Source organism: Monodon monoceros, unplaced genomic scaffold (genome assembly GCF_005190385.1).
Source record: "Monodon monoceros isolate NGI ecotype Baffin Bay Population unplaced genomic scaffold, NGI_Narwhal_1 Super_Scaffold_3, whole genome shotgun sequence".
Taxonomy (NCBI): domain Eukaryota; kingdom Metazoa; phylum Chordata; class Mammalia; order Artiodactyla; family Monodontidae; genus Monodon; species Monodon monoceros.
In genome coordinates, this window is record NW_021703780.1 from 68,826,895 (window position 1) to 68,841,845 (window position 14,951).

The window sequence follows — 14,951 nt, forward strand, 5'->3', positions numbered from 1 at the left end:
CCCCGCCCCGGCCCCGCCCCGGGCCTCAGGGTGAGCTGCCCCTGTGCCTCCCCCTCTTCCTTCCTTAATCCCTTTATTCATTCTCTCCTCCCACACTATGGAGGACCACTGAAATGTCACTACCCATCCTGGCAGGTACAAAGACACAAAACTGTCCTATGGTCTGACCTCCCTTGGTCCTTTTGAAAGAAAGATAGTTATTTTTCAAGCCATAAGGAGTATAATGGCAGAACCACAGGATTGCATGGCTGCATTTGGTTTTAGGAAATAGTTAAAAGTTCACATCCTTATCTGACCCTGAAAGCCCTGTGATTCAGGGAATGATGAGGACACACTCAATCAGAGCAAGAGATTTAGTCTGAAATCTGGGTGGGCTGGGAGTAACCCCAGTGGATTGTTGTGTTCTGTACATTTGCTTACTGGCTTGAATAGGCAAGTTTTAAGAATGGTCAGGGGTAAATAAATTTGTCCTTGTTTTATTTGAAACTGGATAATCCTCCCATTCCTAGCTCTAGTCCTTATCATCAAAATGCTTAGGAGGTAGGATTAAGCAGCTGTCACGTCAGAAACCAGGATTGGGCATTTCAATTCCCTGCTACCTAAAGACAACCACAGAAGGTTCTGAGATTTGTCTGGACCTGCAACTTGGGGCTCGGGCTTTGCCAACATCATTACCTGTCTCTCAGATCCACCCACCGCTCACATATCTAGCATACCTAGGTACAAAGAACCGACTGAGGGGGAGACTTGGTATTTTCCAGAATTCAGGAAATTGAATTATCCACATAGGAAATATCACAGAGTAAACAATCCCACTGCTTTTTTTAATTAAAATATTCTGAAATAAAGATTAGCCCGTCAATGCCTTCTTTTATAGAGTGAAGGGGATTTTCTGCAAGGATAAAATCACATATTTATATGGTTATCATTTTTTTCAAGTCTGAATATGTAAGTGTGAGAAAACGCAGCTTAAATCCTACATAATTCATGGGCGGCATTAAAATCAAGCATGTGCAACTTTTGCTTATTTCAATGAATGACATACAGTGATGGAGAACAGGGAATCACCTTTCCAAGAGGCAGCCCTGTGAATTACCATTTGAAATTAGTTATATGATTCCAACCGCTCAGCATTAGGCTGTGAAATATTAGCCCCCAGAGAGTAAAGGTTTAAGCATCATTTGGTGAACTTCCTTTTTCCTCCCAGAGATAACCCCTGTATTAGATCATGTTTATTTTACTTGTAAATCACATCTCACTACAGGGGAGTTCAAAGTTTTAAAATGTTAGTTTTGGGATACAGTATCCAACCATTTTCTTCTTTCAGCTAGAGCTTCACTGTTTTTTGACATGATATCAATCTCTCTGGAAAAATAACATTGTCTTTTTGTAAAGCCTTAGGTTAAACTACAAATTTTGTGTGTGATACATTGTTTTTAATGAACTGAATTCTTCTCTTCAGCCTTATAATGCCTTCCTTGCTGCAATAAAATGGATAATGACAGAACTTGTCTTGTAAGTACAATTTGCTGCATGTTTAAAAAAGTATTATTGCTTATAAAAAAGTATTACTGCTTTTCTGTGTTAAAAAGTGAATTGGGAGACTCTGCTTCCAATAACCATTACATTCATAATACTCTGCGATAACCTGATTGAACATCTCAAAATATTGAATGTTGAGTCCCCAAAATTATCTTTTATTAAGTTGTTCATGGTCACTGCTCATGCCCTTATATCACCATTTAGCCGACTAACAGCTTGCAATACACAAACCACATTTATTTATTGTGGTTACTGTTAAATGTAACATAGATGTATGGCTGTTCTTAATGCAGCCTGGGTGGGCTGTGGTCAGAAGAGCAAATTGCCAGGCTGTCCACTGTGCTCCTTTGGACGTCTTGGCATGTGCAGGCGTGGGGGCCTGTGCACTCATGGGTCAGGGGCTTTCTCAGGTGTGATTTAATTGTTTACCCTGTCAAATTACAGTCCTGCTGGATGCATCTGTGACTTAGGTCAGACTTGAAATGGCACAAAGATGAAAGGCTTGACTTCCAGATGAGATACTGGACACGTTACAGAAACACTGTGTCACACAGAAAGGAGGAATTCCATGGACCAGCATGGAAACCAGATCATTCAAGCTGCACCAAACTCTCTTATTCTTATTTTCCCCATTAATGTTCCAGTTCTATGAGTTTAAGGCAGATTTCTTGCTATCTGATGAACAGACATTGTCTTCCTTATTGCTTCAATGTAACCTATGTTAACAAAGTTATAACTTCAGGTGGGGAGTAAGTTCTAAATGTACATAAGAATCAGAAAATACAGGTAATAGTGAGATTTTGATTGTGAGCTGCTAGAGGATAGCAGCCATGAGCCTGAGAAGTAAATGACTGAATTTTGATCTATTTCCATTTATTTAGAGGATGATTTGTATTACTTTTGCATTCTTTACTAGCAGTTGAGAAATTATGATTTTTGTGGAGTTGCACTGTGATATAATTTCATAAAATGGAGCTTGTTGTCTCTGTCCCCACCACCCTGCCCTACACCCACACACACACACGCATACACACACACACACACACAACTGAATACATTTGTGTTACAGTGTAAATTTTGAAAACATCCTTTGTAGTGTAGATCATAGTCTAAGTAGAGAATATTCCATTTGTATTTCTGAACCAAGGCAGGGGAAGCCCTTTGGTTTTTTGTTTGTTTGTTTTTGCGATACGCGGGCCTCTCACTGTTGTGGCCTCTCCCGTTGCGGAGCACAGGCTCCGGACGCGCAGGCCCAGCGGCCATGGCTCACGGGCCCAGCCACTCCACAGCATGTGGGATCTTCCCGGACCGGGGCACGAACCCGTGTCCCCTGCATCGGCAGGTGGACTCTCAACCACTGCACCACCAGGGAAGCCCAGGGGGAAGCCCTCTGAACGTTGACTTTTTACTATGGACTCTGACTATAACAAGAAAACAATTTCTGCCTATAAAGCAGATATTTCTCAAAAGAGTCCCTGAGTCTAGGTGAACCTGATTTCAGGGTTTGGCTGGCATTGGTGATAAAATAGTCTTTCACAAGTAAGACAAAACCTAGTGAAAATTCAGTGGTAACTGAACCAAGCACCTTGATATCTCCAGATGATGATGTTATTCTTTCAAATGAGGTGAGTGATGCTGAATAACACAGACTGTCACTTCAATTCAGGGTGTGGGTGACCAAGTAACACTGGGCTTTTCCATTTCCTGTTTAGGTTCCTGGTGGAATTTAACCTCTGCAGTTGGTGGCACTCAGATATGACAGCTAAAGGTAAGCAGCAACGGGCTTCTCTTTCCTTGCTCAGAGTGATGAACCCAGGGTTCACTGGCTACTTTTCACCAGGGATGTGCTCATGTAAAACTACCCAGGACAAAGAAGTGATGATTTCTCCTCTCTGTCAGCAAAAGGCATCTTTTGTGCTAAGGGCAGTGCTGTTCAGTCTAACAAAAATTCCACAGGCTTCATTCAGCCCATGTTGAATGTACACTTTGACCTGTTTCCTTAACTAAGGCTTTGAGGTCATACACTGCACAGGAGAATTCTTCAAAAGCTAGTGGGCAGTGCTGAAATCTAAGGGTCATAGACACATTGCCTTTCTCAGGCTGAATGAATGGATAACCATTACCTTTTTACCATTACCTTCATAAAATATAAATCTGATCATATTACTCAAAACTATCAATGATTTGAGCAGTAATTAGTAGAAAATATTAGAGGCCTGAGTTGTGGAGTTAGATTAGCATGGATTTGAATTCTGGCTCTGAGGTTGGCCTTTGTCAAGTTAGCTGATCTCCTGAAGCCTCAGTTTCCCCACAGTAGGCAAAGTAGAGAAAATAATAAAAAATATTTATCTCTTATCATTTGTGTGTATGTGCACATTAATGGTAAGATAAATCATGATATATGCTGAGCATAGGACTGGAATATAGTAAGCCCTCAAAAATGGTAGCTGTAATTAATTCATGATGATGGTGATGATGATGTTGACTGTAAAAAAATGAAATATTGCCATTTGCAGAAGTATGGGTGGACCTAGATAACATTATACTTAGTAAAGTAAGTCAGACAGAGAAAGACAAATACTATACGATATCACTTATATGTGGAGTCTAAAAATAATACAAATGAATCTATATACAAAACAGAAAAAGACTCACAGACATAGGAAACAAACTTACGGTTACCACAAAAAAATGACAGCCCCTTCACAGAAAGGCATAGGAAATACCTATGAAATTTAGTAATATAGCAAGAAAAACAATATGCAAAGTTGTATACACCCCCCAAAACCCCCCAATGGTTGGGGAAAAGGAGGATGTAGAGTTAAATCAGATCAGCAGTCAGGCCAATGGGAAGTCACTAGGCAGGAACCAAAATAGGAAATAGGGAAACTTTCATGCACCCCAAAGAAAATTTTACCGGTAACATGAACCTGCTTTTGTTTAAAATTATACATGATTTGAAAAAGAAAGACGAGAAGGAACTTACATAATGGGTGCTTGTTATCTTTTTCTAGTCATTTTTCTTTGGCTAGCATGTCCACAATTTTACTATTAGGGGTAAAAAAAAGGTACATGAGATTAAGTGAGAGAAAAGGAAGAAAGGTGATCAATAGAGGCCAAGAGAATGGATGGCAAGTTGGTTAGATGGCTGCTCTCTGCAGCACCAGTGCCTGGGGACAAATCACCACTCCTTGCCAGTCAGGCTTTGAGCTCTGTTTCACCTAGAGATGAAGTGCCGTGACCTTGGAGTCAGGCAGCCTTCCTCTGCCACTTGCTAGCTGTGCGGTTGGACAAGTCGCTTGGTCTCTCTGGGCTTTGGTTTCCTTGCTTGTCAACAGAGATAACAGTAGTCGTGATGTGGTTGTGAGCAGTGGATTAAACTGTGCATGCAAAGCCCACGTGCAAGATGGGGCACAGAGCGAGTCTCCAGCGTGGTAGGCGGGCCTCCAGTTTTGGGTGGTGGTGTCTCTTTTGGCTAAGACCTCTGGCTCTCTCTGAGGAGTGTGCTCAGTGCTGGGGCAGCAGGCTGGTGGTCTTCAGTGGTTCACTTTCTGGCATTCCTCTCATTTCTCTTCATATCCGCATGCCTGCACACCCTGGCTGAGGGGCTTTGGTGGTGATCATGAGAGTGCGCCCTCTTCACGCCAACCTCCATTGCTGCTTCCCCCATTCTCACCTTGGCCTGCTTCCCTTCGCTGCTGCCACAGGCATCTGCCCTCACTCTTGCTCTGGTCCTTGACATGGACAATTAGTTGTAGAGTTTCTTTTAAGTGCCCCTCCCTGTGATTTCCACTTAGACCAGTGGTTTCAACCTGGGGGTGATTTTGCCTCCCAGGGGTCACTGCAGTGTCTGGAGACATTTTTGGTTGTCACAACTGGGGATGGGAGAGAGCTATTGGCATCCAGTGGTTAGAGGTCAGAGATGCTGCTAAACATCTTACAACACACAGGACAGCCCCTCACAACAAAGAATTATCTGACTCAAAGTGTCAATAGTGCCACTCTTGAGAAACCCTGGTGTAGGGCAGGAGAGATGAATTAGGAGAGGGGATATAGTCTTGGCACTCATGACAGTTACAGAAACTTGTGAAAGTTCCCATTCTGAAATTTCACATCCCTTCTCCCTTCTTCCCCCTCCACCTTAGCTAAGAGGAATGATGTGGTGCTTCAGGTCTCTGTTTTCTGTCTTAGGAAGCTTTTTAAACAACCCTTAGTAGGTAATTCCAAATCCTCTCACTCCATCGACAGACTGCACGAAGACCTTGTCAGATAGTTGCAAGTTGTGTGCCAATATATAGTGCTTTTTCCTTCCCAGAGAGCTGGAGCTAGGTTCTCTTCAGATCCCTTCAACATACCTGAGAGGGGGGGACTGCTAGAATGTGTCACTAAGCCTCTCTGAGGCACGTAAGTCAGACAGCTAATAGGAAATGGACTCAACCCCAAACCAAGGCCAGCCACTTCCGCTGGAGGACGGCAAGAGACGCACCTGGCTTTCTGTGAGTCCCAAGTTGAGCAAGCTGCCGCATGTGGATTGTCTCATTCAGACCTGCAGCCCTCTGCTGGGCATGGCTATGACTTTTTCTATTTTATAGATGAAGAAACTGGTTCAGATGGTGAATGCACTCGCCCACAGAGCTGCAATCATCTGGATCTTTGTTAGAGGTAAATGTGAATCTCAGACCCAGTGTAAGCAGGGAAAGTTCCAAGCACCATAACAATATTGCCTTGAGAGGTTTCTTCATTCTAAATTTACCCTTCCCTCACTGGATAAAGACCCTGAGCTGAGACATACATCTTTGTTTAACTAAAAATGGAATCCATAATTACACTGTTTATCTGCTTCATTTCCTTAATGAAGGGGACTGTGGAAGGCCATTTCTGCTTGATTATCACAAAGGTATCATTTTGGCGAAGCTGCACAAAGAGAATGGAGCTTGCTGGCACCCGGTTATGAATGGGGGTGCATTCACAGAGACAAAAGAAGAGGAAAGCTTTTCAAATGGCAACTCTATTCATTCCTGATTGTCTGCACATAATTACTGTGAACCCAAGTCAGTTATTCTCATCAGGGACATTTGTTGCTAAGAGAAAATTAAAGAAATCCAATTGTGTGGATGCTCCATTGGGTGCTTCATTGTGAGTGAGTGATAGGTTCTGGCGGCTTCATCCTGAGACGTCCGGTATAACTGGGGTGGGAGGCAGAAAGGGTGATGGCCAAGAGCCCAGGCTCTGGGACGTGACCATGTGGATGTGCATTTGGGCTCCATAACATAGTGGTGTGACTGTGGGCAAGCAGTTAACTTCATTTCTCTGCGTTTTAGTCTCTTCGTCAGTAAAACAGGATAGCAGCAGGGCCTTGCTCACTGTGTGATGGTGAAGATTCCATCCATCAAAGGGTCTAGCACGGTGTTTGGCATGTAGTAAGCGCTTAGTGAGTATTGGCTGCAAAGGTGGTGGTGGTTGTTTTGCTATTTAGGTAATGATCGTGATGAGTCACTTTCTTTAGGACTCAAGGCAGGCTTTGTCTGCTTTCTGAATTTCAGTTTTCCCTTCTGAGAAAATAAGGAATCAGTCTATCTGAGCTCCATGATGCTTGTGTACCTACACCTTTGTAAGATAATGAGTTTTAAATGCCTGGGAGTTAAAACAGTACCCATCAGATGACTGGCAGCCTTAGTTATTGGTTTGAAATTCCATAGATAAACAGTAATGACTAGCAAATATATGTGGTGTTTTCCATAGCACTCCAGACAAAGAAAGGTCTTCATAATAAACCATGTTATTTAGATTAAATGTGGCCATGGTTTTATATGATAATTTGTGTGTTTCCCAAAAGTACCAAGCAACTTCCAGCCAATCTATAGTCATACTGCAAATAGACTCAATGGCTCATCACCACATTAGTACGGGTGCCCTACAGTTGTCAGAGGAAAAAGAATTTCATCTCCAGAAAAGATCAGAGCCAAATGAGTCTCCCCATTGAGAGCGCTGGACTCATTCCGTTGTAACTGGGCCCAGACAATTAGAATTAGAGATGGTGCAATTATCAGGGTTATTTAAATCACGTGTGCTGCCTATCGCAGCCTGCCCCAAAGACCTTTCTTCCTTTCTCTCATTGGCCAAACTTCATAAAGCAGTTAAATATATATACATGTGCTGGAGCCAGACGGCTCAAGTTCAAATTTTGGCTCTGCCACATACTCACTGGATGAATTTGGACAATTCACTTCATCCTCTCCTCCATTCACTAATCTCCAAAACAGAGATAACAATTGTTCTTACCTCACAGTTTGAATTTTTTTTAATTTTGTCATGTTGTACTGTTAAGTAAATAAATACATGTAAAGCAGAGCAACATCTGGCATATAAATTTCTTAATAAATTTATCCATTACCATCATTGGGTTATTATATGCCATCTGCATGCTGTGCCATATCCACTTATAATCTGTGCTTTTGTTTACTTAATCTTTATTTCATTTCAACTGACTGACTTTTTGAAAGTTAGATAACTTAAATATTAAAGGGAAGCACAGTATTGTTTGCCATATAGAGAAATCAATTGTAAAAATAAGAACCCTGAAAATAAACCATGTTATCATATTGTAGTCAGGTCCTCTGAGCTTCATGTTTGGCCTCCCTAGGGTAAAGGAGAAAAAAGCAAATGAAAGAAAGATGGAAGAAACTCCCTAGCCTCAAACAAAGACATCTTCCTGACAAAAATCGAGGACACTGACAAAGAAATGGAAAGAGAATGATGTTCCCACCCAGCGCCTCTGTGTTGTGACTGTTGGACCTCATTCTCCTGAAATCGCCTTGCCTTCCACCCAAGGCAGGCAATTTGCCATTAGGGACCGAGAGTCTCCCATTTCCTTTGTCTGTGTTATTTGCCTGAAAAACACCATTCAAGAGAATTATTCATTTACTCAGCAAGCACGTAATGACACTTCCTAGGAGTTAGCACCGAAGGCTCAGGGGATAGACAGTGTTCGGGACCTGGCCCTTTGCGGGCATGACGACTACCCGCGTGGTACCCTCGGTGGAGTCAGGATCAGGGAGGCAGCCATCTGCTTGCCATTCTAACCAAACAGCAGTGGCTCAAAAAGGCTGACAGTCTGAGGATTCAATGAAGTAACCTTCACAGTAGAAGTGGTCCTGGCAGTAGGCACAAATACTTAAGTAGCCCTAGCAATGTACCAGCCACTTTTAGTGGATGAATTCATTTGATCTTCAAACGACCGTGTGGAGTTGGTTCCCATTTTGCAGATGAGAACGCTACAGTGTGGCGAAATTAAAAACCCACCTGATGTCATACAGCAGTGGCAGAATTCACAACACCCAGAATTTGTGCTCTTAGCTGTCAATACTACACAATTAGCCCAACTCCTGGCATGTAGATGGTAACATGAAGGCTGCTGGGGAAACGGGGCACACATGTGTGTGAAAATATGCGTGTGTGTCACTCTGTTAAGAGTTGTACATGCATTAGTCTATTTATTCCTCAGAACAACCCTATGAGTTAGCGTGGGAATCTCCCCTTAATGTCAGTGACCAGTTCCTGAAAATCATATTATGCATAAAAAGCTGACTGAGTCTACTTCCATTCGTTTTAAATAAGAAAAATTACAGGTGTTATTCTTCAACCCCAACCAATTTCCTCAAAATAATTAAAGCTCAGTAAAAAGGCTTGTATATTAAAGGATCACGTTAGGATGCAAATGCTTAAAACATGGCTTCCTGATCACCCAACAATTATCTGGTTGTTACCAAACAGTTGTTTTGCATTCAGTAACCCTCTGATGGCTCACTTAGTGCCGGCAGCCTCCCAGATGGTCATTCTACAAAACATCTACTGGTAGTTCTGACATCCAAACCAGTTGCATTTGGAATGTAACTGGAGACTTTGTTACAAATATGTATTTATATTTCTATATAAACATCAGCCAAAAACTTAATACAAAGTTTAGGTATTGGAAACCTATAAGCAAGCGTTCTACCGGGAAAATGTTCATGAATAGATCTCCTGTGAAGAGTACCTGTACTACTAGCATCTCCATTTTACAGATGAGAATACTGAGGATTAGCTAAAAGCAGTGAAGCAGGAATTTGTACTCCAAACTGCTCTGACTTAACCACTATGCTACAGTATCTGTCATCATTATCATCATCCCTAATGGCTTCATTAGAATGCTAGCTTTATTTTTGTTGTAGTTGTTGCTATTATTATTATTAATTGACATTAGCACTCACTATGTTCCAAGTACTGCACTAAGTACTCAACATATATTATTTCATTGAAATCTCACATCAGCCTCTATAAAAGAACTATATTATACCAATTTACAAATTTTAAAAAATTGAGACTTAGGTTTTGGAATTTGCCCACTGGACATAACTTGTTTAAACTAATTAATCCACCACCAAGCCCTTGCCAAGTACCTACTGTGTACTCATCCACGTGCCAGGGTTGTTTAGTACTGTCTTACTGGACAAGGAACTTCATCATAGTAGGATTAGGTTCATGGCTGTGTTTCAAAGACATTATGTATTTTACTATTCCATATTTCAATTTTGTTTCTGTAATAAAACCATGCAATTGTATCATGACCCTAAATAATATGGTGTAACTTGTATTTTATATATTTATTCAGATGTATATACGTGTGTGTGTGTGTGTGTGTGTGTTGTTGTCACTGCTAAGTTCAAGTAAGTATGAGGTCAGAGACCGAGTGACTGATGTTGTCCCAGAAAGTAGAATTCTTGTGATGCATAAATGATAGTTGATCACGCCAGCAGAACTGCTTGAGGAATTATAGCTTATAGAGTTGCTTGGCAGATGAAATCACTTGACTAATTAGAAAACAATGCATTATGCTGTGCCTAGAAAAATCACAGAGCAGCAGGAGCGGAACTGCGTTCTGAGTTACTGTGGGCTGCCAGTCACAACAGAGCCTGTGCCTTGTATTCTTTATCATTTTTTTTTTCTTATTCCTATAGCCCAGAAATTGAAACAGACCCTGGAGCCTTGTGATACTGAATATCCAGCGTTCGTCTCTGAGCGCACCATCAAGGAAACCTCAGGGAACATTGCTTGTGAAGACTGCTCCAAGTAAGCACCCCCTGCCCCTTTCTGCTCAGTATAGAACTTTTCCAGACAGGCCAGTGTGGCTGGCATGAGTAGGATTACGTTGAGAGCTGGAAACATGGCTGCCCTCTTGTGTGAGGAAGTATTTCCATCAGCTTGGAAGAAACATCACTTGGCTTTGCTAGAGAGATCATTTAGAGTTTGGGAAACATTCAAATGTGTGAAAATACATCCTAGAATATAAGAGATTTTTAGCTCAGTTTGTAGATGCGTGGAAAAAGTCCTGATTGGTGTTTTTTCCCAATTGACAGTTGGCAATTTCAGCTATTTGGGGAAATTTCTCAGGTGTTTTTATTGAAGGCACCAAGCCTTCAGGATTCACCCCAAATCTGACATATTGGAAATGATTTCTTGGAGGCTTAATATGAGAGTCCCTGATTACTAATGAGGTCAGGACTCTTTCACTGGTTTTATTGGTCATTTGGGGTCTCTGGCCTCTTCATTCCTGTTGGCAGTTCTCTACTGGGTGGTGGACCTGTTCTTACTGATTTGGGCATTCTTTCGTTTCAGGTATGATTTCTTTGCAGTTCTCTGCTCTGTATATGTGTCTTCTTCCTTGGTCTATCTCTTCACTTTTTATAGAAGTCTATAGATGCATATAAAATTTTTTTTGATTTTATTTTAATGTAGTCTAATTTATTCTTATTTTCTTCTTTAATTTGTGCGTTTTGTGCCTTGTTTCAGAAAGTAGTGTCTGCCCTAATGTAATAAATATATTCTCATATATTTTTATTCTGAACACTTTAAAGGGTTGCCTTTCACATTAGAACTGTAATCCCTCTGGAATTTACTTGTGTGAGTGTCATGAGGTAGGGTCTAATTTGGTCCTTTTCCATATAGTTGGCCTGTTAACCAGCACTTTATATTGAGTACTTTTTATTTTCCAATAGATATATTATGATACCTGTGTCATGGGCTGAATTCCCATCTATTTGCAGATCTGTTTTCAGGTTTTATGGTTTGCCAAAACCTGTGTCAACACAATATCTCTTTAATTATTATATCTTTGTAATGTGACTTGATAGCCAGGAGAACAAATCTCTTTTTCTTATTCTTCTTCTAAATCGACTTGACTATTATTGCCTTTTTACTCTTTTGTATTAATTTTAGAATAAGCTTATTAATTTTGATGAATTATGCTAGGGTTTTGATTAAAATTGCTCTAAGTTATAGATTAATTTGAAGATAAGTGCTATTTTTAATGATACTGGACCTTCTTATAAGCTGAATATCTCTCTTTATTTACATACCTATCAATACAGTTTTATAATTTTGTGTTAGATTTATACCTAAGCAGCTTATGGTTTTTTGCTATCAGAAATGGCATATGTTTAAAACTACATTATCTGATTGGTAATTGCTAACATATGAGAAGCTCACTGATTTCTGTGTGTTAAATATCCCGCATCCAACTGCTAACTGCTCTTTTAGATCTAATAGTTTGTGTATGGGTTCTCTTGGACTTTTCTTCGTACAGAGTAATATCATTTGTAAAATTTTCCTTTCTAATCTCTACACTTAATTATTGTTTTATTGAACTGGACTTCTGATACATTTGTTGAATAGAAGCTGTGAGAGTAGACAACTGTGTGTTGTTCCTAATTAAAGGAATTGCTTGTAATAGTTCCATGTTAAGTATGGTGTTTGATATAGGGTTTTTAAATTGTAGGAAAATATAAATAATATAAAATTTACCATTGTAACTATTTTTAAGTGTACAATTCAAGGGCATCAAGCACATTCCAGTGTTGTGCAACCTTAATTATTATCCATTTCCTAAATTGCTATGAGTTCTTGGTAACCATTTATTAGGTTAAAGAAAACCTCTTCAAGTGTACTTGTTGCTCTGGTTGTTACTGTTTGAAACTTGAATGGATGTTAAAATTTATCGAAAATTTTTTCTACATCCATTATTAAAATACTTTTTAAATATGGTGTTACATTCATGTAATTTAAAAAATTTTAAATCATGAACTATATCATATATATTATAAATATCTTTAATAGTAGATGGGTTATCTAATATGAAAACATACTTGCTTTCCCAGGATGGACTTTCATTGTCATGATTACAAAAAATGGAAAACAAAAACCATATTACTAGATTCATTTGGTCATATTATATTGTGAATGTTTGCATTTGTGCTCAAAAAGGAGAGTGGACTATACTTTCCCTTACTTGTCCTATCGTTTGGCTTTGCTATTAAGGTCATTTTATTGTCACAAAATCACCTGAGGGTCTTCTTTCTTTCTCTGATATCTTTAACATTTTGTGTAAGATTAAATTGTATTTCTTGTAGATTTAGTAAAACTACCCATAAAACTGTCAGTGACTGATGGGTTTTTGCTTATTTGTTTGTTTTTGTATGTGAGTAAATTTTCAGTCACTCAGTTTCCTTAGTGGTTAGATAATATCTCTTTGGAATTTCCATTTCTTTTTTAAATGATTTTGGTGATTATATTTCTGAGAAAATTGCCTGTTTCATCTCACTCTTCAAGTTTATTGCATACATTTGTAAATAGTGTTCTCTTTTCATTAAAAATGTTACCATATTTGTGATTTTGCCCCTTTTAAATCACTCTCTCCTTCTTCCCCTGTCTCCCTCCTTCGCACCCTCTTGTGTTTCCTCCTTTCCTCTTTCCCTCCCTCTCCATACTGGTGCAGATAGGTTTGTTTTGTTTTTCTTTCCAAAGAACCATCATTTAGTTTGTTTCATTCTCTCTGTTTCTTTGACTTTCTGTTTCATTTATTTTGCTTCTTATCTGTATCATTACCATTCTTCTATGTTTTTGGGATTTACCCTGTTTTTTATTTTCTACGATTTTGTGTTTGATGCTTAACTTTTTGAATTTCATTTTTCAGCTTCATTTATATATATTATATATATATATATAAACTTTCTCTCTACATTCCAGTTTATCTTTGTAAATTTAATATAGAGAGTTTCATTGTTATTCAGCTGTAAGAATTTTCTAACTTTCACCATTTTTTTGATCTGTAAATTTTTAAATAGTGTTTTAAGATTTCCTAATATATGGGTTTTGAGGCTATCTTTTTTAAATTATTGATATCTAATTAAATGACATCGTGATCTGTATAACACATGTGTTTTAGTATGTGTGGAGACTTGCTTTGTATTCTAGTATTTGTCCCCGTGTTTTTGAAAGCAAGTTTTATTCTCTAAAAGCTGAGTACAGGGATTAATATGTATCCATTGGATAAGGTGTGTTTATGTGTTTCAAACTTTTTTTTTCTTGGTCTGTTTTAGATGTCAAGCTCTCACCAGGCTTATGGATTTTTCCATTTCTTCATGTCATTCACTCTGTTTTGCTTTCTATATTGTGAAGCTATATTACCATGGATATTTCTGTTCAAGACTGGTGTAGCTTCCTAATAAATCATTCCTTTTATCATTGTGTAATAACACTCTTTATATGAAAGTCTTTATGCTTTAATGCCTATTTTGTTTGATAATAGCATAGGATTAGTAGTTCTTCTTTAGGTAATATTTTCTAGGCATATTTACCCCTTTCCCTCCATTTTCAAGTATTTTTTTTTGTCATTTTGCATTAGGATTTTGTATTGTAAATAGAATATAGCTGGATTTGAAATTTTATTATCTCTATTATTGCAGATTTAATCTTTTAAAATGTATTTTGCTTGCCAATAAGTTTGTATTTATTTCTATTGTCATTTTGTCTTTTCTCTTCCCCATGCTTTTTCTTTTCTTTTCTTTGTTTCTTTCTCCCTCTTTCCTTTCCTTTCTTTTCTTTCTTTTTTGCCTTCTGTTGTATTCATTGTGTCTTCTCCATTCCCTTTTTTCCCTTACCAGTATACTAGTGTATACTAGAAAAGTATACACTCTGCTCTTTTGCTAGTTACCCTTAACCTTTTAAACATATTTCAATTGGTCAGGATCTCTTCCTTCCTCCAGAACAAACAAAACCTTAGAACCTCTAGCTTGGATTACATCTCATCTCTTTCATGTAGTATTTTCTAACATTTTAGTTCTACTGTGCTCTCAACCTACCAAATATTTTATTACTGTTATTGCTGCCTATAGTAAATGAGATGTTTACCAAGTTGTTTACTTACCATTGCCTTTGTTTTTAACCATTGTTTTTGGTTCTACAGTACATTAGAAGTTATTTTCAGGAATGATCTGGGAGTGATAAATTATCTCATTCTCTATTTGAAATTTCTTATTTAATATGTACTCTGCAGTGATAATTTAACTTCATACTATCTAAATTGATACTTTGAA

The 14,951-nt window shown here is 38.8% G+C and overlaps 1 protein-coding gene across 1 annotated transcript in view; it reads left to right on the plus strand.

The window, feature by feature from the left end:
* Positions 1 to 14,951, plus strand: part of CACNA2D3 (calcium voltage-gated channel auxiliary subunit alpha2delta 3) — a 781,826-nt gene that overhangs the window by 723,139 nt on the left and 43,736 nt on the right. The window contains exons 33-35 of the mRNA XM_029243037.1: positions 1,463 to 1,515; positions 3,255 to 3,310; positions 10,539 to 10,650. Of these exons, the coding sequence (XP_029098870.1) occupies positions 1,463 to 1,515; positions 3,255 to 3,310; positions 10,539 to 10,650 (221 nt within the window). The remainder of the gene's footprint in view (positions 1 to 1,462; positions 1,516 to 3,254; positions 3,311 to 10,538; positions 10,651 to 14,951) is intronic.